Below are 24,750 nucleotides of genomic sequence, written 5' to 3'. Positions count from 1 at the left end.
TTTTGACCCACAATGATCCGATCATTGCGAGCAAGTCAACGTTCTTAAGCACCCGTGAAATCCTGCCCAGGGCAGACGCTAATTATAGGTACTTGAAATTAACAACTGTATACATATTTCTAATACCAATACTCAGCATCGAAAAATCAAATAACCGACGGACAACTAACGCACAAATAAAGATACAAGTTTTTGATCGTTTTACACACAAATCATCGTCAGACAAACACTAAACACGTCTATTGTTATTAAGTGATGATATTTATGAAAGAACGAAAAGTGCCTAACCGCGTGCAGGTAAGAACTGACTAAAACAAAACTGAAATGCATTTAATGTTTAGAACTCTTCCGCTATTAAAAATGCCAACGGCATTAAATGAATTTTATTCTGTGGGGTAAAAGTCCACAAACGTGACTAAAAAGTGAAATTTTTCGTTTTAGTCCAATTTTTTAATTGCATATATCTTGTAAACTAAAAGAGATGTATACGAACAGATTTCAAATTCTTAATCTGCGAAAAATTCTCTATAATATAAGGTAATAAAATGCATATCTAAGAGATGACATTTTAATTCATAAGAAAAAATGTGCAAATGGGAGTCAGCTAGATATTCATCCACGTACTGTGCCCTGAACCCGAGTCACTTCTACCGCTGCCCTCGTACGGTGCCCTGAGTACGAGTCACTTCTACCGCTGCCCTTGTACGGTGCCCTGAATACGAGTCACTTCTACCGCTGCAAATGAACGGCGCCCGGAATACGAGTCACTTCTACCGCTACCCTCGTACGGTGCCCTGAATACGAGTCATTTCTACCGCTACCCTCGTACGGTGCCCTGAATACGAGTCACTTTTACCGCTGCCCTTGTACGGTGCCCTGAATACGAGTCACTTCGACCGCTGCCCTTGTATGGTGCCAAATAGCACCCGATGGAGAATTTAATTCCGCATCTCTAAACACCGCGCCGAAGTTAGTGAGCCGCCTAAATCGCGCGGAAATTAAATAGAATAGCAAAAAGGTGCTACAAAAATAAAACACTTACAATTTAATATATTGTGAATTAATAGAATATCCGGCGGAAAAATCTAAATCAACAGACGGCAAGCGACGGGGCGTAGCAACACAATACTTAAAGACGATAAAAATAACTATTTCTTTGTAAATATTAAGATATACTAAGATTGCAAACACAAAAAACTATTCACCGTTTAAGATTTTATTTCAACAAGAAATTATAAATTTAATAATGCAATTCGATTAAAAATGTTTACGTGATCCTCGAAAACATGACCGAACCGACGGCCGACGGCAAAGTAAGCGTGGTCGACTACGTGAATATTAACACAGCGCGTTCGCGTGCTATGCTAAAAACTACAATTCTTAGCACAACGAGTACTAGTATGTATACACACAACTACCAATATAACTCGCGTTACGGAATTTTCTCGCAATAAATTTCAATACAGAGAGATACAGAATCAAATTTTAAATCTGGAAAAATTATTCCGAACTTATTGTGACACCGCGTTCGCGTGTTAATAAAAAAATACTACAATTCATAGCACAACGAGTACTACTGCATATACACACAACTATCAATATAACTCGCGTTACGGAATTTTCCTGCAATAAATTTTAATACAGAGAGATACAGAATTAAATTCTGCATCTGGAAAAATTATTCCGAACTTAGTCTGACACCGCGTTCGCGTGTTATTAAAAAGCACAATTCCTAGCATAACAATCGTTGATAATTTTTATCGACGATTTTAGATAATATCTCTTAAACCAAAAGTGATAGCTACCAACGAATTGTTGATTATGACAGTTTGGAAAATTCTCTATCAGATAAAAAATAAAATAATTATATTTTTACAGTAAAAGGTCGAAAACGCGGCTAAAAGTGCTAAAAAGCGACATTTATCAAATTTTGCCAATTTTATTCAATCGCGAATATCTCGTAAACTAAAAGAGATAAATAGGATCTGATCGCAGCGTCTTAATCTACGGACTATTCTCTATCAGATAGGATAGTTAAAACGGAAATCTGAGAGATGAAATTTTTATTCTTAAGAAAAAATTGCCAAGGGGGGGTGCTTGATACTTTTTTTCGACGATTTTTGATAATTAATATCTCGTTAACTAAAAGCGATAGCTACCAACGAATTGTTGATTATGAAAGTTTAGAAAATTCTCTATCAGATAAAAAAATAAAATAATTATATTTCTTACAGTAAAAGGTCGAAAAACGCGACTAAAAGTGCTAAAAAGCGACATTTATCAAATTTTGCCAATTTTATTCAATCGCGAATATCTCGTAAACTAAAAGAGATAAATAGGATCTGATCGCAGCGTCTTAATCTACGGACTATTCTCTATCAGATAGGATAGTTAAAACGGAAATCTGAGAGATGAAATTTTTATTCTTAAGAAAAAATTGCCAAGGGGGGGTGCTTGATACTTTTTTTCGACGATTTTTGATAATTAATATCTCGTTAACTAAAAGCGATAGCTACCAACGAATTGTTGATTATGAAAGTTTGGAAAATTCTCTATCAGATAAAAAAATAAAATAATTATATTTCTTACAGTAAAAGGTCGAAAACGCGACTAAAAGTGCTAAAAAGCGACATTTATCAAATTTTGCCAATTTTATTCAATCGCGAATATCTCGTAAACTAAAAGAGATAAATAGGATCTGATCGCAGCGTCTTAATCTACGGACTATTCTCTATCAGATAGGATAGATAAAACGGAAATCTGAGAGATGAAATTTTTATTCTTAAGAAAAAATTGCCAAGGGGGGGTGCTTGATACTTTTTTTCGACGACTTTTGATAATTAATATCTCGTAAACTAAAAGCGATAGCTACCAACAAATTGTTGATTATGAAAGTTTGGAAAATTCTCTATCAGATAAAAAAATAAAATAATTATATTTCTTACAGTAAAAGGTCGAAAAACGCGACTAAAAGTGCTAAAAAGCGACATTTATCAAATTTTGCCAATTTTATTCAATCGCGAATATCTTGTAAACTAAAAGAGATAAATAGGATCTGATCGCAGCGTCTTAATCTACGGACTATTCTCTATCAGATAGGATAGTTAAAACGGAAATCTGAGAGATGAAATTTTTATTCTTAAGAAAAAATTGCCAAGGGGGTGCTTGATACTTTTTTTCGACGATTTTTGATAATTAATATCTCGTTAACTAAAAGCGATAGCTACCAACGAATTGTTGATTATGAAAGTTTGGAAAATTCTCTATCAGATAAAAAAATAAAATAATTATATTTCTTACAGTAAAAGGTCGAAAAACTCGACTAAAAGTGCTAAAAAGCGACATTTATCAAATTTTGCCAATTTTATTCAATCGCGAATATCTCGTAAACTAAAAGAGATAAATAGGATCTGATCGCAGCGTCTTAATCTACGGATTATTCTCTATCAGATAGGATAGTTAAAACGGAAATCTGAGAGATGAAATTTTTATTCTTAAGAAAAAATTGCCAAGGGGGGGTGCTTGATACTTTTTTTCGACGATTTTTGATAATTAATATCTCGTTAACTAAAAGCGATAGCTACCAACGAATTGTTGATTATGAAAGTTTGGAAAATTCTCTATCAGATAAAAAAATAAAATAATTATATTTCTTACAGTAAAAGGTCGAAAAACTCGACTAAAAGTGCTAAAAGCGACATTTATCAAATTTTGCCAATTTTATTCAATCGCGAATATCTCGTAAACTAAAAGAGATAGCAGCCACAACCACTTATAGAAGATTGAAAAATCTAGCAGCGTCTTAATCTACGGATTATTCTCTATAAGATAGGATAGTTAAGGCAAAAATCTGAGAGACGAAATTTTAAACCATAAGAGAAAATTTTTATCGATGATTTTTGCTAGCGAATATCTTCCAAACTAAAAGAGATAGCAGCCACAACCACTTATAGAAGATTGAAAAATTCTCTATCAGATGTATGTTGTCATAAGAGATGTACTAATATTTACAAACTTACCAGTGTATTGAGCCTTTTATAATCGCCTCACGCACAAACTATTGTTAACAAAATATTAAACACGCTTCTTGTTAATAAGTGCCGATGTTTACGTCGATATTTATACCAGAATATAAAATGGAATGCAATTCTTTAAACTGAATTGAAGGAAAAAGGTGTCGAGCCGCGTGTAGGTAAGAACGGACTGAAACATTCGGACGCTAGCGCAGCAGCATGGAGCTGGTTCAACGCGATAACAGAAGGTGTTTAGTCACCAACACCAATATTAAATGGCAGCAATATCTGAATTGAAAACAGCGCGATTTACCGAATTAACACTTCGTCATTGCGACTCGCGAGAAGCACCGCACAGATTCGCGAACTGTAATCGACTGTCTCTGTCTCCCAGAAAAGTCGAATGACAAGGCGCGACTGCATGAATATAACACTTAAGTTCTCGTGTTCACACGGCAAAGAGATTGGCGGATGTAAACAAACAAACTGATAAAACACAAGGTGAGGTACAAAATTGCGTGATCTCACCGGACCCGCAACTCGTCAGTTAAGACGATGTGTGCACTCACTACTACAAACAAACTACAGGCTGCAATAAACGGACTACACACGCACAAATGAAGACACGACTTTTATAATCATTTCACGCACAAACTATCGTTAGCACTTTACACGTCGAAAGTCATTAGGCGTCGTCGATTACCGATAAGATTTAATGAAATTTATTGAAATGAAATGAAAGCAAGGTGACGAACAGTGCGTGGACAACAAGAGACTGAAGCGTCCGCAGCCTGTACGCTGTAGCGCGAGCGCAGCATGCGATAAAACACTATGTTTATACACAAACACTGATAAGCGGCACATGCAAAACACGTTCTTGTGGACATTCAAGGCCCGACAAATGAAGAACAAAACACAAGTCACACTTAGGATTAAGCATATACATGTAATAATAATGATATTAAATTATATTAATAAAAACACATCAACCCTAATGATCTACTTCGACTAATGAAAAACAGATATTACCAAGTTAAGGAAAACAAACAATTCAATAATTCAAGTACTCCTAATAAAATTCATTTTAATGCGTCAACGCATTACAACTTCTGCAGTCATCGTCTTGACATCATTTACAACTAAACTTGTTTACTTCTGTTTAGACAAAATGGTAGACAGTTTGTTTATCTTTAAGAAATGTCTATATTACTTCGGTTTACTACCGAACTATAACGAAAAAACGCACAAATTCACACCAAACAAATCAAAAGCAGCATTTGCTTTCATTAGTTTTACTGTAGCAGTTTCGATCTCAACTTATTTCATTCAGAATCGCACGGGTTACTACAGAGGCGAATTCAAGATCGTATGTGATTGGGTGATGTACCTGACGATTACATCCTGGATGGTATTCAATAACACGAATCGTGCTGATAAGTTAACTAGCATCACAGAGATTCTACTTGATACAAAAATACCACTAAAAAAGTACACTTTATTGACATTACTTTATAATATTAAATTCTTTCTAGTACTACTAACATTAAATGGGTATCATTTAATGATGGATGCAGAAATTAACTGGCAATTATTACCGATCGTAATCGATATGTACACATCGCAATGTATCAGCTTTATGTACTCAACGAAATTCTTTCTGATTGTTTTGTTAACCTGCAGATGGATAAAAATGAATAAAAATTTAGAAGGATTTTTAGATGTGCTGCCTGCGCAACCTCAGCAGGTGTCGAGAATTATCACTGAACATAATTTACTAAACAATCTGGTAGATATGTACAATGATGTATTTGGATTTGAAAGTTTGTTGGTCAAGTTATACGAATTGGTTAACCTTCTAGCAGTTTTGAATTTCCTGCTGGATAGAAAGGCGTCTGAGAACATAACCGTCATGTTGTTTGCTTGGGCAGCTTATGTTTGCGTAAGTATTGTAAGTAGTAAGTGGTGTACAACCGAGAAACCTTTATTAATTTCAGAGTATGGGATCAGTGCAAGCATATTTATGTGAGCGTTTGGGTAATGAAGGTAAACGCACCACCAGCTTAGCGTATAATGTCCTCGAACGTTACGACAATTGCAGTAACGTCCTCATGAAACAAAAGCTGTTCATATTTGCCCAACAGGCGGGTAATAGAAGTCCGCGTTTCACAGCCTGGGGATATTTTGACATCAATCACGAGATGATTTTTATGTTATCTAATCTTACTATAACGTATGTTATTGTTTTGGTTCAATTGAAAATGCCAGGAATGGTTTACAAAAGCACACAAGGAATTATTGCTGCAGGTGCGGATTAAAGTTGTGCAATTCAAACATAAAAATGACACAGATTCATATTTTTGTTGCAACTTACTACATTGTACAGCTTAAAAAAGTCCCATTTAATAAACAACAAAACAAACATCACTTGTTTATTCTAGTTTATTAGTAATATAGTTTGAAGTTGGAACTGAAATAAATTGGCAGATCGAAATAAATAGGTTTAACGAATTCCACGTCATAGTTATTACCACAAAAGCGACGAATTGCTCGCCGGTGGCGCATTTATTTATTCACAGTTTATCAGATAAGACAATTCGATATTTTTGATAGTTTTAGTTAGTTTACTTCTTCACGAGGCGCACGTTTACAGCAAACTGCCGACATCGGGCAGCCAGTTCGTCGTGCACCAGACTGAAGCACATAGCGACGACGACAAGACCAAGGAAGAGGTACGCACAGCATGCGTACAGCTGCAACTGCGCGTTCATCTCGGGGTTTTGAGGTAGGCGATCGCCCAGCCCAATGGTGGTGAGCGCTATGAAGCAAAAATAGGCTGCGTCTAGAAACGTCCAACCGCTGGTCGCGGCGAAGACGAATGCACCCAAACACACGTAGCCCGCGAAGATGAGCAGCACGAGCGTCGCAGGCACTGTCGGTGCGCGCCGAAGAGTCGCAGATGAGAGCGAACGCGGCGCCGGCGACCCCAGCGAGTCTGCCGCCTCCTGCTGCCGGCAGATGAGCGGCACCCTCGATGGAGTATCATGTGCGCACATTCTATAGATTAAAAACAGATTGAAGACTGGCACATAACTAAACAACGCTTAAACTGCTTAGAAACCATTATTACCCGTGCTCCTGCTCATTATCTTCTTCATCTTCTTCGATGTCCGCCGTTCCGGTGAGAAACCCGATGGCGTTTCGAGTTGGGGTTGAGTGGGTGGAATGCGTGGGGCAGAGTTGTGGATCAGCAAGCATCTGTCGCACCTGCATTTGTCTGCATCGGCCACGAGCATGTGAAGTGCGCACCGTCGCTAGAATTGTTTTCTTTGGCGGCTCCAGATGATCCTGGTATTCCATCATGTGCTTGTTGTTGTGGCAATTGTTCTGGGAGGACGTTATCTGTATCGCAGCGCAGTCTAAAGACAGGAATATATTACAAACTCACGAAATTTTGGCTCATAAAACCACACTACAATCATACACACCGTCGTGGTGACTCTTGCAGGTGTGATTGTAAGTCGACATTGCTCCCGTGCTTGCTTTGTGATAGCCAACCACCGAGTGGGAATGTGACGACTTTGGCACTTTGTGTTTGCAGCATAGTTTCGAATAAACGCGGCGGCAGCCGCCGGCAAGCAGTGAACCGAGTGCCGACAGCAGGACCAGCATCAACGGTACGCCGATGAGTGCATAGAATATTGCTGCAATTTTCCCCAATGCAGTGCGCGGAGAAAGTCTGCCATACCCTAAAAATTAATAAACCCACTTACAAAACGAAAAACCTCATATACAAAAAATAAACAAACCTATAGTAGTTAAGAGCGTGAGGGAATACAGAAGAGCTCCACCAAAGGTCCACTGTGTTCCTGCAACTGTCGATGCACTCGTCCTACCCGATTCGACCACGGCCCTCTCAAAGCGTTTCAACTGCTCGGTGACCAGCTTCGTCCAGTTCTTCTCGTACAGGACGTTTAGGCGTTCTGAAACAATTGTACTTATTAATGACTCGCACAATGTGAAACGTTTGCGCCAGACTTGGCGCGGCGACTAATTGCCCTACCAATTAACGAAATTAACGAAATCTATTGAATAATTTAGTTGGGTTTAAAGCAATCAAAGCAAACAAAAACTTGAGAACAAAACGGCGTGTTATTGTTCAATGATACAATGATACGTCTCGTTTATTGGAAAATATTGGAAAGCTCTTTGATCTCCAGTGTTGATAAAATCATGGACGCTTTCCGCTTGTGAGACAGAAAGGGCCCAGATTGAATTTTCTTCCTAACGTTACCGTTCCGCTCCTTTAAGAATATTCGTACTCAAGGAGCGGATGCATAACGCACTCATGTGAGAATTATTTAAATTGTCTTGCAGAAATAGTCCATTGCATATTAAGTGTATGAAATAACTCCCTTGGCCCCGCAGAGTGAGAACAAAATTCTCAACATCGTCTAGACAGTTAAATGATATTTTTCGCAATTGCAACAAGTAAACAATTGCAGCCGTTTTTGTAATCAACTTTCATTACAAAGATGTAGTTTTGCTCAATTCGATTTGCGGTTTTATTGCAGAATGCGCAATGCGACACAAGTGCAACAATCAAACAGTGTGCGCGCACAAGGAGACCGCATGAGCAGCAAACAGCCACAATGGGACACTAAATTGGCAAATAAAGTACTAACTAGATACATTAAAAGAATAAACAAGATGCATAAGAAGGGCGTAAAACATCCAGCACCGAGGAAACTTTACCGGCCCCTCGCAGAATGTTTAATTTGTTGAACAAAGTTGCGCGCAATAAAATACGTGCTTCGCATGAATTAATTTTTAGTTTCCTGCTTGTTCCCCGGTTGGCAAACCGGCCCGCTCGTTCGACGCATCTATTATTTATATTTAACTCTTGAGTGCCGTGCGCACGCCGCACGAATTGTTACCTATTGTGATAGATAAACAAAATATATCTACGCCGTTAGCATTCGCTGATTCGTCCCGCTTGCCCTACAACTTTTAAAACTTTGATTGAGTTGAATTTTGCCTTGAATTGCAGTCAGATTTGTCTCCGAATCTCGTTAAACAGATTGTCGCTGCGAAATGGCATTCGCAAAAAGCGTGTTATGAAAGCCGCGACACGGCGCGCTTCTTTGTTAATTGCTAATTAGACGAGGTATGAAAATTAATCGGGCTCATTTGCTTCCAATTACTCGACTGCCGCTTGCGTGGCGGGCCGGCTGCGGCGGTCTTCGTCCCGCTGGGAAATCTTCTTATTCGGATGCTGCGGAGACACCAGCCCGTCAACGCAGATTGAACGGCGCAGGACGGCGGCATATCGTGACCGATCTTGGAAAGCGGCGTATCTTTACATTTTGTCCATTAGTTGGCGCTTTAAGTCGGTCGTTTCGACGTTTTACAGGCCGAGACGGAAATGTTTTACGCCGAGATAGTGTTGAACCGCCGTCAAAACTTAACAGCCTAGTATTCATTTATAACCCGTTATATTTTACGATTATCAACATCATTCCCGAGGAATTGATGTTTTGTTGAAAGCATTTGTAATATTGGTATGTTGATTTAATTGCGCAATCATGTCTTCATGCTAAAGACGTTTAGTCAATTTTTAACTAGGCTATAGGCATTTTGATGCTATCGCTCGGTTTGTAAACACGTGGTAATTAATTATTATCACTCTGACGACTCTCATTACGATTATAGCGAGCGCAACAATAATTAAAGCTAAAGCACAGCGCAGCCGGAACAAGAGCGGCGAGTGTTACCGGATAATGGTTTACTTGATTGAAAAGATGGCAGGGAGTAAAGGCGCAACGACTTTCATTGTGACATCCTCGCAGACGTTTCATTTATCATTAACAACCAACGTTATGTCGGCTGTTTCACTTAATCCTTTAGGCGGTGGAAGAAAAGTTTCCAAGATCGGACGAAATTGAGCGTAAAGTTTCAAAAATTAATTAGAATTGCTTGTGCCTTTTTTTGCGCTCGGTGTAGTAACATTTTAATTATATATTAAAATCAGATGCGGGAAACTTTTGACAGGATAAAGGGCTATACAAGATTGTATTAATCAAAGTATGAGAAATCACCTCGCAGATGTTGCGAAACGGCGCGCTTTGTTTTGTTTCAGCGTCCGCAAGTCGTCACCGTACGAAGGAGGAAAGAAAAATATACACGTAAGAACATCCGTAAATGGCAAATCTGTAAATCCAGCGAAATATTGAAAATACGGCAAAACATGTAAAGATGAAAAGATGAAACGGTGCGCACCGGCGAAAAAACTAAACAGAAATCCGTGAAATCCAACAAATCCGATTCTATATGTCAGTCATCGATCATTCATTCGCTCTTTTGAGCTTTCTCTGGTTACTCGCCGATTTTTTCCTGTGTGGTGTGTTCTTATTCTTCACCAGCTGGCACACAGAGCATTGGTTTTGTTTTTATTTATGGATTGCGTCGCTATTTTTTTATTAAATTGCTATGTTTTTATGAAATATCCACGCAAAGAAAAACGGTCGCCTGGCTTTGGCATGTTATAAATTAGCATTTATCTTTCAGGGTTAAAGTGTAGACAATGTTGTGTTGTGCGTTATCTGTCTCAATGTTGTTCCGAATTAGCATTTATAATAATAACCCGTCGGCACAATCGCGTGGAGTCCCGGGCATTGATGTACAACGTGTAATAGAAACGTCCGTGGTTAGATTACGCCATGAATAAAGAAGGAATTCGCCGTGACCTTTTCGAATTGCGTGTCCGCGGTCGGCCGTCGTCTCTGCACATTAAACTGTCATAACACGCAGCCTTTATTTTATAGAAATTCATTCATTCCGGCTGCGACTATATCCAGATCCTAATGCTGGCAGCGTCCAGCCGGCTCTAATTTCGCGACATTCTGATGTTCCGCGGTGGAGCGTTGAATGGATGCCATCCTGCGTGGCGGCGCTTTAATTTGCCGCCCGCGATGACAACGCGCCGTCACGTGTGACGTCCTAATAATGCCAAAGTGTAAAGTGCAAACTGTTAACGAATTGTTTGCTCAGAGCGTCGGCGAGCGGCGATAATAATGAAATATGATGGCGGCCCGACCGCCGCGCGCGGATAATCTATTTTCTATTCAGCTCTATTTTGGCTTTTCCCGCCGGAGCGACGCAACAGAGTTGTTGCGCGCATTTCTAATGCGATGCAACATCATAATTTACAACTGGCGCATTGAATTCGCGTCGAGATTGAAGAGTAAAGGAAGAAGCGTGTAATTTACAGTTTACACCGTGCGGAAATTTATGACGAGAAAGGTTTAACTTTACATCAAACCATTAATTCATTTAAAAATTGTGTGTGTTTTTTTTCAAAATCGGAAGTTGAAAAACAATTTGTTATAGTCCTGTTTCTTCTCGTGTTATACAATAAAGCATTTTGTAGCTTAAGCTCCATAAATCCGTATTCGGTTATGGAGTAACAATTTTTTTTTCGTGGGTTAAACGCAAGTAGATTTGGTTATATAAATTTCATTAAACGCAAGATTTAAAGTTCTTTCCGAAATCCAGCAGACTCTAAACTGACAAGCGAGCGGATGGGAATAAAATCCTGATCTCCTGACAAAGCGCAGAACAAAGGAAATTTAAAAATAACATAAATATGCATGCAATTTCTTGCTTCATTCGTTCGAATGTGCTTTTTGCTCTTCGGTCTTTTGATGGCTGTGCATTTTCTTCTCGCCGCAAATTCTTATTTGAATATCTGGGGCAACAATGAGAAATGAAAATTTAAGTCGGAGGAACAAACGACGCAATTTTGTCTTGTTTTGGGCAGATGTTTGCTCAAATTCTTTTTCGGGCACGTTAAACAATACATATTGCATTCCAACAAACAGAGCAGGATTGATATTTTCGCGGAAAATCGCGCCCAGAGCCGATTATTAGTTTTCGCTTTCGTTGTTCCAAAAGCCGGCCCAAAGTTGAATGTTGATTTTGCGGCTCGGCTTCAAACGGACATTTAATTTATTCATGGCAATGCAGCGCGGCGCGTTTGATTAGATGAGATAATATTAAAGCAACTTGCAATTGCCGGATCGACGAAAAGTTTTCGCCAACGTTGCACTATTCCGGCTGAAATATGGAATGTCCTAATTAAATTCTATTTTATTTCTCCGGGACGGAAGAACGAGGTCAAATATTTGCATCGAATCCGCCAAACAAACGCCGCACATTTAATAAATAAAGCTCGCAGCGAAAACGATCGTGTCGTAGCGCGCTAGACAGACGAGCAGAGAAAAAAATGCGAGCCAAACGAGCTAAAAAAATACCGAAGACAGACGCACGGATAATGACAAATGCCAGTCGAGTGCTTTGAGTAACTGCGCGGATAACAAATGAAGCGCGACCGTCGCCGCCGCCCCTCTGCGCCTGTCACCCGGCGAAGACGGCGGGAAGCACAAAAACAATAAAGAATTTCCGTTAATTTACTCTTTGTTCGTTGCGCATCGTCTCGTTAGGTTTCCTCGTGCGAGCGCCGAGATAGGCGACGGCGTCGGCGGCGGCGTGAGTGGACGTGGAGACGTTAGACACACGAAATTAGCAAAAAACGCCGGCCTGAATTAGTTAAAACCTAGTCAAGACCCACGCCTGGCAAAAAAAGCACACGCGAAAAACGCTGAGGTAATCTCGAGCGTTAACCAATTATAAAAATTGAACAGTTACAAAAGAAATCCACAAAAACGAAACATTCATCCCTTGCATATACACGAAAATAGACGCAAAGCGAAACGAAAAAAATATGTTTTCCATTTACTTGCGCGAGATAAAAGTTGCGCAAGAAAACAAATAAAACGAGCGTGGAAAAAAATAAATAAAACCATATCGTGTGCGTACGTAGTACGCGAAGTAGATATTTCAAAGAGCACCCTTTCCAACCCCCTTAAAACATCACACATACTTTATGATATCCACCGTGCGAAGGTTACACATATTTCTTAGCGCGCTCGTTTCGTGTTCTTTCAGGCAGCGTATCTGTTTGAGTGGCAACAAGCCTCTAAAAGCACGGCGCGGAGAAAAATTATTTCACGCTTCGCTTTCACTAAGAGGCAGTTTCAATAGTGCAAATCGTCCGCCAATTTCCATCCCTCAATATTCCCCGCCGTGAAATATATGCTCGCGTGCACAAAAGCCATGATATTTTTAAAACTTGGACGGCCTGATGTGCCAATAGTTTCTCGTCACTTTGATGAAAACTTATGTCTGCTGAATGCGCACTGCCCGAGGAAATCTGCGCTTGACGCGCACAACTCGAAAGCGTCGCACAATGCGAAAAGCGCCGCGAAATGTACACACGTACGTAGCACATACTGCGCACCTCGCTATCGTCGCGAAGATCGCAAGCGAGGCACAAAAAAAACGAAGTAAGAAGAAAAACCTGGCGGGCGACGAAAAGAAAGCGAATGTGCGGCGACGGCGGCGCAAAATAAATTCGTTTTTGAATAGGCGGAAAATGTGCGCGGAGCGTTTTTCGAAAAAGGCCGCCGAACGCGGAGGTTGCGCGCCGAAGGTGAAAAAATGTGGAAATCCGATCTGGTTTTGTATACATCTACATGTTCAGCATCTTATGCGGGCCGCCCCTGAGCATGTTATACATATGTATCGAATCGTTCTATTTAGGTTGCGGATATGCGGCAGGAGCAGCGAACGCTTTAGCAACATTCGTAATGCGCTCGCAGGATGTAAATGTAGACGTCGATTCGGCTGCGTGTGCATTCAGCATGTTACGAAAATCGGAGATTTTACACAGCGAGGCAAACCACGGGCACGGTGAGCTTGCTAATTGGAAACGAAAAACTCAACAGAAACTTTCTGATTGACTTTTGCATTTTTTTAACTTTGTCAACACATCACTACGCTGGTGATTGTACCAACACGTTTGCAACATGCAGTATGTAGGTATAGATCGAAAGCAATGCATTGAGTTTATCAAGCGTGCGGTGCGGAGCTTGAGCTTAAGCTCAAATTACAATTTTCCCGATTCTGTCAATTCGCCCCCGCTTCTTTCGTGAACCGAATGAAAAACAAACCGGGTGAGCGTCCGGCAAAACCGTACATCATCTAAATCACGGCGATCGAACAGCTCGAATCATAAAATCTCTATTACATTCTAGTAGTAGACGATTGGGATTGAAATTAGATTGAAATTAGGTCCGAAGCGGATTCGTCGACGCGCAAAATGCGAAAATAAAAACATCCCAGGGGCAAACAAATTAAAACAAAAATTCAAAGCGAAAATATTCGCATTCACGCCGCCCGAATAAAAAAAAGAGGCAAACACAAGCAAACAGAGCAATTTCATCGGTGCGAAAATACTGTTAAAAGCGTTGAAATTAAGTGAATTTATGTGCAGAATGAGCGTGATCTGGAAAAGGTGTAAAATTCAATATCACACGTCGTAATGCATTGTCTTCGAGGCCGATGTAGATGCGCGCGTCGTTCTGCACCCGACGTGCGCCAATTTTGTTTGCCGTCATCTGCCGCCCCCGCACGCAAGAATCGGATATCAAATGCGATGCGTTATTAGAGCTTCTAATGCCAACACTTCACGAGAGCCGAACTAAGAGCGGCTCTTTGCCCCAATCTCCGCACGCCAACTTCTGCGCTTCCGCGCGCGCTCAGATTTCACCCGGAGTGCATTTAACTACCTACTAACAAGTGAGCGATCGACTACCATCCCACCCGCTTACGCCTGTATTAAAGATTAGATATTTATTACATCGCAGATGTGATTTTTATTTTTCATATAGAAAAGTATCAGTACAGCAAGTTTGATATATCTTTGAATGTCGTGTGCTGGATATTCCCCTCTGAACAGTATTTACCTTGCGCTTGTTTGTCGATTACAGTATTTACGTCGGTAAACGCGCTTTAAGCTTGCAGCAAATACGAAAAGTAATATTTCTAAAGTAACGTAAATATAAGTACACAAATATTTGTCTGTTTGTGCGCGACATTATTTGAGTGCGTGTGTAATTAACTTGAAGACCCCTGCGTAATGCACGCACCCTAATAATTACTCACTGTCTTTTGGATCTTTGATGTCTTCGAAGAAATTGTACATTTCAATTTCAATTCGTTTGGAAAATCGCTCGTAAAGTGTGCCCGATGTATATCACGGTGTGAACGTCGATTGTGGACGCATTTAAAACTTCAATTTCCACGCCGGTTGTAAATTAGATCGCAATTTCAAGTGTGAAAAGCAAGTGGCGCTGCTCGGAGAGCTCGGAAAATATTTATGTTAATATTCGAATGCGACGGCGATTGTGTTCGATCGGGGATCCGTCGCTCCTGGGTACCCGAAGTAATATTTATTGCAAATACGCGCACAGGCACGTTATTGGTAAGGTGGCGAAGTGGAAGAGCGTCCGTACCCGCCGGAGAGTTTTCACTCGCCGCCTCCACCGCCACAAACATATTCATGCTTCGCTCGCGCGATATTAAACGGTTACACCGGCCGGAGAATACGCTTGTGTACGGGACGATGCCACATCGGGGCATTGTCCTTGTTGTAATTTCCTATTGCATACTTATCGATTTTCAAATTGAAAGCTAAGAAGCAAGAAAACAAGCGACGCTCGTTTTGCGCACGCCGGCGTAACCGATACTCTTTTCCCGGAATTTATTTTCACAGCCATTTTACAGCTGGAGCAGCACAAGTTTTCCACGCTCTTTTGAAATTATCTGACGCGCAGAAAAGCACAACAAAAAATGTCGACGCGCGCGCGCGGTGTAATTAAATTTGAAAAAGAAAAAAACAGCTTGAGAAATGATTACATGTTAAGCGCGAGGCGTGCAAGTGGATAAATTCCGCTTTTGTGAAGCGGTTTTCAAAACTCCTGCATGATTAATGGCTTGTCAAACGTCAATAATACGATACACAACATTCGATGATTATTAATTTGTGCGTGGATCGACGAAGCGCAAAATATTTTCTGCTCTTCGACCAGCACGCGCGCGGCGGACATGGACACGTATTTACATTGAGGCATTTATCAGCCGACAGTGCGAAACAAAGCTTGAAGGGCTTCAGCGACACAATGCCGCATGACTTGCGAACGCCGCCGGCCCTCAGTTCTCAAGTTTCCATCTTTCATTACAGTTGGGTGTTTCTTAACAAATCCAAGAAGTACAAATTGTGTATACACATAACCTAGACGCCTCCAGGGGAAAACGGTCATAAATTATTAGTAAATGCCGCGTTTATCTTGGTGACACTAGCCATAGAATAACAATCATTTTAATACTCGTTGATTGTGTATCTAGGATACATATAAATCAAGGGAATTAAAAATGCATGCTATTGGAATGACAGAACATGTCAAAATATGTCAAAAGTTTTTAGAAATGAATAAATATCGCAGTAGTCATTGAAACATCAAAACAGAAAATCATCAATTTTTCAGTTCAAACAATTTTCTAAATTAAATCACACCTAAACCTTTTTAAATTTGTTTTAACATACAATTGCATTCAATACGTGTTGTTTAATTGAAATTTACAGTACAAGATGAATACATGGTCGGCTCACTTGCTTTTGGCTAAAAAATACCTTCTGCACGTTTTCGATCTCGAAATTATTTCTATGTGGCAATGTGTAGAGATTGCCTTGGGACTGCTGATGGTCACAATCTTATTCTATTTGATGCTTGAATCCAGCAAGTACGAAAGAGCTGTTAGAAACTATGCATGCCCTAACTCAATCCAATTCAAAACCGAACATCGAGGTGAGAGAAAATTCCATCTTTTTACAATTGTCGATTATTCAATTCTATGACCTTTCTTAGATGGGCTACATGATTCGGATATGAGTATTGGCTATCAAGAATACAGAGCAAGACGAAAATTGCGTCCATGTACCCTATCCAAATTAAGTTGGACCACGGAGGAACGCAATAAGTTCGTGGACATCCTCAACGGAAGACTGGAAGTAATGAAGGGTAGTCCAGAACACGATCGTTATGCTGAGCAACTATTATCGCTATCACCATCGCAATTCGTCCGACTGGATAAGGAAGAACAGAAGCGAAAAGTCGCCTGTGCGCTGTCACTGTCAACGCTGTATCGCAACGTGAAGGAAAAGCGCTTCAGCGATGAAGAGTTACTGAAACAACTCGAAGCCGCCAAAGAGGAGTGTCAATATTCAGCCTACGCGCGTGAAATTATGGATTATGTTAAAGCGGAAAACGTCACTGATAGTCTGATTGACTTACTGCAGGAGTTCATTGATAACAGCAGTGTTGACAACCCACCACCCATGAGTGAATTCACGTCGATGGTCTATGACGTTGGTAATTTCAACATAAAACCTTTGAAGAAACTGCAAATGTAAATTTGAATTCCATTTCCAAATAATCCACCAGTTTGGAATATTTATTGATTTTGAAAATGAAAATGCATGAGAAACACTACAAATTTTAGCGATAAAACGTTTTAAATTCATAATAAAAATTTAATAAATTCCGGAAAATTTGAAGCGAGCCACAAAAACATAGAATGCAACATGTGAACATAATATAGTCCATGAGCAATAAGCAACAATTTACAGCATGAAAGCTAAATTCACTCAATCATTGATTCCGACGGTGCGCGCGTTTGTTCGTCAATTTGATGGCCCGGAAAAGCTTAATGAGCAAATTCCCATTATCAATTTCCCAATCTCGCGCCTGAAGCACGTTCGGCAAGAGCGCGCCCGGCTCGCAACTAATCGCACTTTTACTACAGTACATTTACTCGAAGAAGTTCATTCTTATTTTGAGTTTATTTATACTCGCTACACGGCGTTCGGTTAGCTGGGCGCGAGCAACTTTAAAGTTGCGAAATAAACGCGCCGAGTAAAGCGCGGACGACGATAAAGTGCGCGACCGGTTGGGAAATATAATGAAAAGCAGGGAACAAATTATAATACAAAGCGAGGCACGATAGTGTTCATCGGCGGAGCCCGAGAAGAAATGAAAGTGTTAACTTGCCGCCGAGCAGAACACAGTAGCAAAGATGCGAAAAGATTTGGAATACTTGGCAAGAGTTTTAATTAAAAGAATTGCCGGCGCAACATTCGAAAACACTTTCGCAACTATTGTAGTTGTTTCCGCAAGTGTAAGTGACCAACGCCGAACGGAATTGATCGAATTTGTACAACAGATGTTTCTTGCCGCGTGCAACAATCACGAACAAAGTTTCGCACACGCGCGACTTAGCACAAGCCAAAGTGCCGACGACTGGTGCCGGTTTAATTTGCAGCGCGATCGACGCACAAATTTAAAATCCGATCGCTGGCCGAGGGCGAATATTAGCGCGATGCGTACGCAAATAACAACCAAATAATGACCAAAATTGCGAGGCAAACTGGGCCCTGTTTACCGGATCGTGTCATCAGATCCAACTCAAATCAAACACGTACGATAAATACCCATGTTCGGGTGTGTCAATGTGTGCGTGTGGTAATTTCGATGGGTTTACAGCTAATGAGCACGGCTTGCAAGCAAGCACTGTTATGTAGCAGATCATGATTGATCTGGAGCGTCATACAAACACGCCGAGCTAAAAATACGAATTGAGATTGTGCGCAATTACAGTCATTCATCCCTCGGCAAATTCTAGGACTAGATTGTGTCGTGTGCTGGATGTAACCGCAGAACTATGCGCGAAATATGCGCCCTCTGTCAATATTATAATTATCAATAATTAATTGACGCTTCGTCGGCGGCATGTCCCTTCACTCGTTCAACATAATTCCGCGTTTGGAAGCTTTGCAAACTGGCAAGCGCATTAATATTCCACCGAGTAGAGAATGTGGGCGAGATTAAAAATTGATGAAATTGGTGTTATTGCCGACGCGGCAATTTTCCATCGGTGTACCTGCGGGGCGCAATCCCGGCCAACACCTATTACCCTAACCATTTGACAATGCTGGCAGCGTACGACGAGTTGTGCTGTAGCAGGGACGCAAACGCCATATAAACGAATCAAATTGCAATGAATCCCCGGTATCAATCCCTCATTTCGCCGGCGCGCCGCGTATCCCTCATTTCCAGCTGTCGCCCACCTGTATTTCCCGGACGCACCTTCGGGTTCGGGCGCGAAATGTACACGCATTAACGTAAATTTAATAACACTGAGCCAAGGTGTCGTATATATTATTCATAAATTTCGATTTGTATCCCTTCGAATGCTATTTTGCATCTCGAAGCACGCGCGGTTATTGTACATCCTAGAAGACCCAAAAGTGACCTACTTTTGTAAGTCAAATTGATTGATATTTTATAGAAAACTGTATTACTTCACTCACAATTTACAAAAAATGATTTTCAAAAGTGAAACTTGGTTAAATGCTAAACTATGAGAACCATAGTGGCAATTTGACTCATTTGCCACCAATTTGCCGGCCTTGAGCGTGCAATTGATGAAAAAATGCGTGATTTAATCAGGAATGCTAATTGCAAACGTTTGATTGTTAGCGGACTGCGCCGGGAATAAAACGATGAAAGCGAATAAAACTACTAAAGAGATTAAAGCGATGCGGCCGTTCGGGCAAACGCCGAACGTTCGCAGAACGTTGAGCACTCACTTTGGGCCGGTGTGCGCGCAAGCTGGATGAGCGCGCATTTGTCATATATTGCCGTGGTAGTTTACAAATAGGGGCGCAATCACGCGAAATGGATATTTTGCTATAACGCGAGCCGGGGCGCGCGTATTTGAGTTTGGGATTTTGCTTTCGTCCCCGGCGCGGCTGATATAATGTTTTGTGATATATTATTTCACATTACAAAGCATTTAAACTGCACATTCGGCGTTGATCAGCGTAATTATTTTGAAGAATCACCTCCCGGCATTGTTGTGTAGTTTTTCTATCTGATGTCATAAATCGTCCGCTCGCGCGTCCACAGCGAAATAAAATTGCAAAATCTGCGTTTTCTTTTGATGACCTTTTCTGTTCTTTCATTCTATTTGTATCAACACCTGATGTTTCACAGGGTTTAAAAATCGGAAAATCTTGCTTATCACGCACTCCACGATTCTATAGGAGTGTATCGTATCTTCAGAGAGACATTTCTTTTCCACGCGTCCAGATATTCAATAGCGGGGCTCGTCTGTTTTTATTTCCGCAATTCTACCGCTTCCGTCGCCGGCGCTCGACGCTCGCGAATCCATTCCTCATTTCCTTCGCCTCGCCGTGCCTATCGCAATAGGTCAATAGCGCGCGTCGCCAAAATAAAACGAAGAATGGGAAGCCGCGATCCGCTCGTATATTAACGCAAAAACGACCACGATGGCAAAGTGCAGCGAATACCACACGCCAAAAAGGAGGAAAACTCGATAGGAGTCTATGAGGTGAAAAATGTGAACACTGCGAACGCGAATGAGCGCGATGTTGAAGATTGGAATACGCCGGCGAACAGGATGCCGGAAAATTAACAATGGGAAGCCGTGAAGCGCCGCCGCGACTAGCATCGAACAGACACAGAAAATCTGCCAGCGCAATTTTTTTGCGACAATATCACCTGCTTCTCGATATCGGCGCGATTCCGCATTTCGACGTCTGGTGTGCCTCATTGTACTTTTAGCCCTCGCTTAGCAAATTTTTGATATTGCTAGATAGAGAAGTGGAATGCGCAAAGAAGCGCCAGAGAAGAAAAAAACTGACAAGCAAAAAGGATGATTTGTGACGCAGCGAGCGAGAATTATGAATAATTTATGAATTTATTTACCCGGCGCGGAGGTGAATGCAAGCGCGTCGGGATTTTACCGATTAACTTTCTTTTCAGCCCGGGGTTTGTGTATACCGTGTTAATAACGCGCGCGCGATTTCTCATGCCCGACTGGCACGCCAAGTGCAAGTTCATCAAAATAATATTATTAGGCTCTAATGCGCGCGCAAAAGAATTAATCCAAAGTGAAGACTTTGCGCTAATTTTAAATGAAGCGGACGCAAAAACATAGCGTGTAGCAATTTATTCAAAAAGCTGCACAAGCTTGAATTTCTATTAAAGCTTAAAAATGTGTGTTTTTTTTTTGCAGTGCGCGCTACAAGAACGCAAATAAAATCACGTAACGAATGTATACGCAGCGCGCGGAAACCTCAAAAAGCACCGAAAGGTAGAAAACGCGTAAACACGATACAGCACTACGTGTTCCTTTAACCGCTTGCTTATTTCTGTATTTCACGTGTTTTACACAATTTAAAAGGTAGGACATACGGCTGTAAACACGAACTCGCCGTCTTTTCATCCCGACGACCGCCCCCGTTTTACTTTATCTTTTTTTCAACGTTTTTGCGTGCGGTTTTTTGCTCAAATCGTTTCTCCACCCGCCATTCGGTGCGGAGCGTTTTAGTTTTAGTATTATCAGGTTTCGCCTGCTAACTGGTGTACGACGGTCTTGCGATTTCGCCCCCCAACAGCATGTACTACATGCGGTAATGCCGCACGAGTGCACGATTTGATGGCATCATCAAGAACATACGTGTTCACTTTTTCCTTCGATCGTGCCGATCGTTTCGTCGTCCCGTTATTCTGTCATTCTGTCATCGGGGAAATTTTGAGGCTTTCGCGTGCGCGCAACAACTTTTTACGCGCCGATTTATTATTGATGCGCTCTAGTGCAACATTTGTGGATAATGTCATAAACGTAGATATATACTCGTCATGTGCACCAATATGCCAGACGGGTTTAACTGGGAAGTGCTTCCCAGGTTCGAATATGTGCGATGTGCGCTTTTCATTCAAGTTTGTCAAGTTTGTTAAGATTGTCGGGCGGGAAATGCAGACGCAGCAGTCGGCGACAGTTTCAATAGTCTCACGTGATCCAACTGGCATTGTTTGCTAGTTTCGTTATCGTTACTTTCGCGGCTTCAGTTGCGACTGGCGACCGATATGGAAACGTTCAACAGTTTCCTAACGTCGCGTGCGAAATTGCACGAATGCATCCATCGGCAGAATGGATTTGGTCCATCCGATATAATCCTCTGCGCAAAGACATTTCACGAAACAAATAGATTTGGCTTAATTTTCCGCTTGATTTGCGCCGCGTACAAGAAACAACCTGTAATACACATCATGTACAGAGTTGTCGAGGATGAAATGTAAAAAAATATTTTGACAAACGACGTCTCGGTACGTCTGGTCGCATTTGCTCGATGGCGGACGTTATACGTTGCGATTTTACGATGCGCAATGATTTACATTGAAATTGCATGTTTATTGACTACATCTTCGAAGTTGACTTCCAATGCGACGTTTCGTGCACCGAAATATGATAGTAAATAGTAAATTCAAGATGGTTACAAATTCCCTGCTTCGTTTTTGCCAGCCAGCCGCGAATATACAATTTTCACAGCGTGTTTGCATGCACAGATGTCCGGACGGAAAATTGGAAATCCACTCAATGCACAATGCAACACAACATTTGCTACTCGTGCTCCAACACGTGCGATAAAGACATAATCTAACCAAAAACAAACACAACAAAAGTGCAGGTATGTCTGGAAGTCTAATGAAGAAAATGAGAAGAAAACGTGATTGCAAACTCGATTATTTATTTTCGCAATGAAACAAGAAAAAAACAAGCACGGGCTTCTCCCCAACACGCGCACGACTAAACCGCGGCTAGGAAATGAGGACTTAGGAGGTAAATTGTAGTCGTGCCTGCTGCGAGTTGAGTAGGGTTGAGACGGGTAAGACTCGCTCCGCACCGCTCTGCCACCCCCCTGCCTCCACAACCTCCCCATTCATCCAGGTTAGAATATTAAGGGAAAATTCAGCCGAGTGTAACTGACATTGATTTGATTGATAAATAGATGTGCACGTACGACGCGCTCGCGGAACACGCGTGAGGCGGCCGCGTGAGGTGGGCGTTAGCGGCATTAGCAGACGAACGAAGCGGAAGGCTAAAAGCTGCAGGCCTCGCAATAACACGACGATTAATACGGAGATGATTGTCGGCTGAAGCGATGCAGGAAATCGACGCGACACAGCCGAATGCATCGCCCGCCGCCGCAGCCGTGTCTAGCGTGTCACCGCAACTCCATTCTCCGCCGCAGCGCCGACCGCATTCTAATGCGCGAGAAATCCAATTTTGACGCTCTGAACAAGCAAGCAAGCGGAAAAATCAGCGCGTCGCGAGTGTCACTCGAACGCACCGGGCTCGCGCGGCGGGTTAATCGTGTTCCAGCGATTGTAGCAACCTTTTCACACGCTTTTCAATCGCGGGACGTGTTAGTCCCGAATGTCCCTGTGTTTGCCAACATGTGTGTGATGTGATCAAACACAAAGAAATCGTGCGCGCAAGCGAAAAATAAAAAGCCAATATCGGTTAGATTTAATCATAACTTAAAGGATCAAGGAAACAGAGAAAACAATGGAATTGTTAGAGGAACCCGTGGAGGTATTGGTTCGACAAAGGAGGGGAAAAACCCAAAAAAGGTCAATGAGAAACCCCATTAAATCCACCTGTTGTGTGCCGCTCTTTATCTGTGATCCTTTCTCGATGCATTCACTTTATTTTAAGGCAAATTTAAATGTAAACGCTGACGCGAAAGGAAATGAAACCCAAAGTGCAAACAAAACGTTTTACAAATCGTATTAAAAATATGCGCCTCTTTGCTTTTTTTCTGCTTCCTCTTCAGCGCGTATACTTGAATATTCTCCTTTATTTAATGGCCACTTAATTTTTTTGTTCATTTAATTTCTTAAGATAATAATGCTTATAAATTGCTCTTGAGATTCCCCAGACGTTTAAAACCCAATTCTGCAATCAGTATGGTTTTCAATTCAAATTCCCATCCGGCCTCCGTGTCTCTCTCACGGAGCGAAGAACAAAGGCTAAGCGTAACGGATGATTCTATACTGTTATTGATGCAGTCGTAGGCGCAAAATCCAGCCGCGTTCCGCGTCAAACGGGCACAATCAGAACCAGCAATAACAACGTCTTGATGTCATTGGAATTCAGGGTGTGAGCGAGGTCAGAATGTGGATGCTCCCGAAACAACACAACGGGCGCAAAATTGATGAAGCAAGCTGAGTATCGCAATGGCGCGCACATAGTTCGCCCGCTTAGAATATAAATTATTTAAATCTGGCAGCGCGCGTGGCACGAGTGGAAGAGACTAGACGAAGACGCCGCACTGAAAACCGCCGAAGACGAAGGCGGCAAAGGCGAGACAAAGGTCTCCGCTCGCAAAACAAACCTCGACGCGGATATTGTGCGATAAGGAGGACGCCGCACATCCCCGAGCGGCAAAAGATCAAGTGCAGGACCAGGCGCACGCAACGCCCGACGCTAAACCACCAATTAGAAACCGCAATTTCGATTCGAGTGCATAAACTGTGTTGTATTCCGCTCTGCTCCCAACACACTCCAAGACGACACCGAAATGGAAAATTCATCATTCCGTTCTTGGTCTGCGCCTCAAACCGGAAGATGCGTGCCGGGCAAACCCCTTGTTATTTGCTGCAGATGTGTTGCGCCGATAAGCAACACTGTAGTGGGCAGTCATTAGACGAAATCCTCTATATAGTGATGGCGGTGTGTTGGTGATGGTCCATCCCGTGCCAATTCCACATTTATAGGAAGGAAATGATCACGTTATGACGAGCATAAACCGCACCGCTGCGCGCACCCGCTGACCTGCTCGCTCGGCGCTTCGTAATTCGTCGTGCAGTAAAATTTTCGAAATGCGCCGTTCCACAACTGCTCGCGAGCA

At 41.7% G+C, this 24,750-nt stretch overlaps 2 protein-coding genes and 1 long non-coding RNA gene across 4 annotated transcripts in view; 2 read left to right on the top strand and 1 right to left on the bottom strand.

The window, feature by feature from the left end:
• Positions 1-5,795: 5,795 nt before the first annotated feature.
• Positions 5,796-6,432, top strand: LOC135793174 (uncharacterized). Its single transcript, XR_010548550.1, has 2 exons — positions 5,796-5,952; positions 6,008-6,432. It is a non-coding gene; the product is annotated as an uncharacterized lncRNA (long non-coding RNA).
• Positions 6,433-6,521: 89 nt separating this feature from the next.
• Positions 6,522-24,750, bottom strand: part of LOC135793722 (uncharacterized) — a 71,430-nt gene continuing 53,201 nt past the window's right edge. For both annotated transcript variants that reach the window (XM_065304791.1, XM_065304800.1), the window contains exons 3-6: positions 7,820-7,993; positions 7,499-7,759; positions 7,141-7,429; positions 6,522-7,067 (exon numbers count right to left, since the gene is read on the bottom strand). In XM_065304791.1, the coding sequence (XP_065160863.1) occupies positions 6,635-7,067; positions 7,141-7,429; positions 7,499-7,759; positions 7,820-7,993 (1,157 nt within the window). In that variant the 3' untranslated portion in view covers positions 6,522-6,634. The remainder of the gene's footprint in view (positions 7,068-7,140; positions 7,430-7,498; positions 7,760-7,819; positions 7,994-24,750) is intronic.
• Positions 16,418-17,552, top strand: LOC135793737 (uncharacterized). Its single transcript, XM_065304811.1, has 2 exons — positions 16,418-16,777; positions 16,838-17,552. The coding sequence occupies exons 1-2, from the start codon at positions 16,561-16,563 to the stop codon at positions 17,380-17,382; spliced, it is 762 nt and encodes a 253-aa protein (XP_065160883.1). The 5' UTR covers positions 16,418-16,560; the 3' UTR covers positions 17,383-17,552.

The sequence above is a fragment of the Atheta coriaria genome, unplaced genomic scaffold (assembly GCF_025399875.1).
Source record: "Atheta coriaria isolate IRGN ID8LTWV9N9 unplaced genomic scaffold, Caltech_Dcor_3.1 hic_scaffold_1_pilon, whole genome shotgun sequence".
Lineage (NCBI taxonomy): Eukaryota > Metazoa > Arthropoda > Insecta > Coleoptera > Staphylinidae > Dalotia > Dalotia coriaria.
The sequence above is the reverse complement of the archived record's forward strand: the minus strand, read 5'-3'. Positions and strand labels throughout refer to the sequence as shown.

What these genes read in the sequence shown, in the direction of transcription:
- LOC135793737 (XM_065304811.1), top strand. Translation starts at nt 16,561, where the DNA reads ATGAATACATGGTCGGCTCACTTGCTTTTGGCTAAAAAATACCTTCTG. An exon ending in ATTCAAAACCGAACATCGAG is followed by an intron (nt 16,778 to 16,837) that starts GTGAGAGAAAAT and finishes GACCTTTCTTAG; the next exon opens with ATGGGCTACATGATTCGGAT.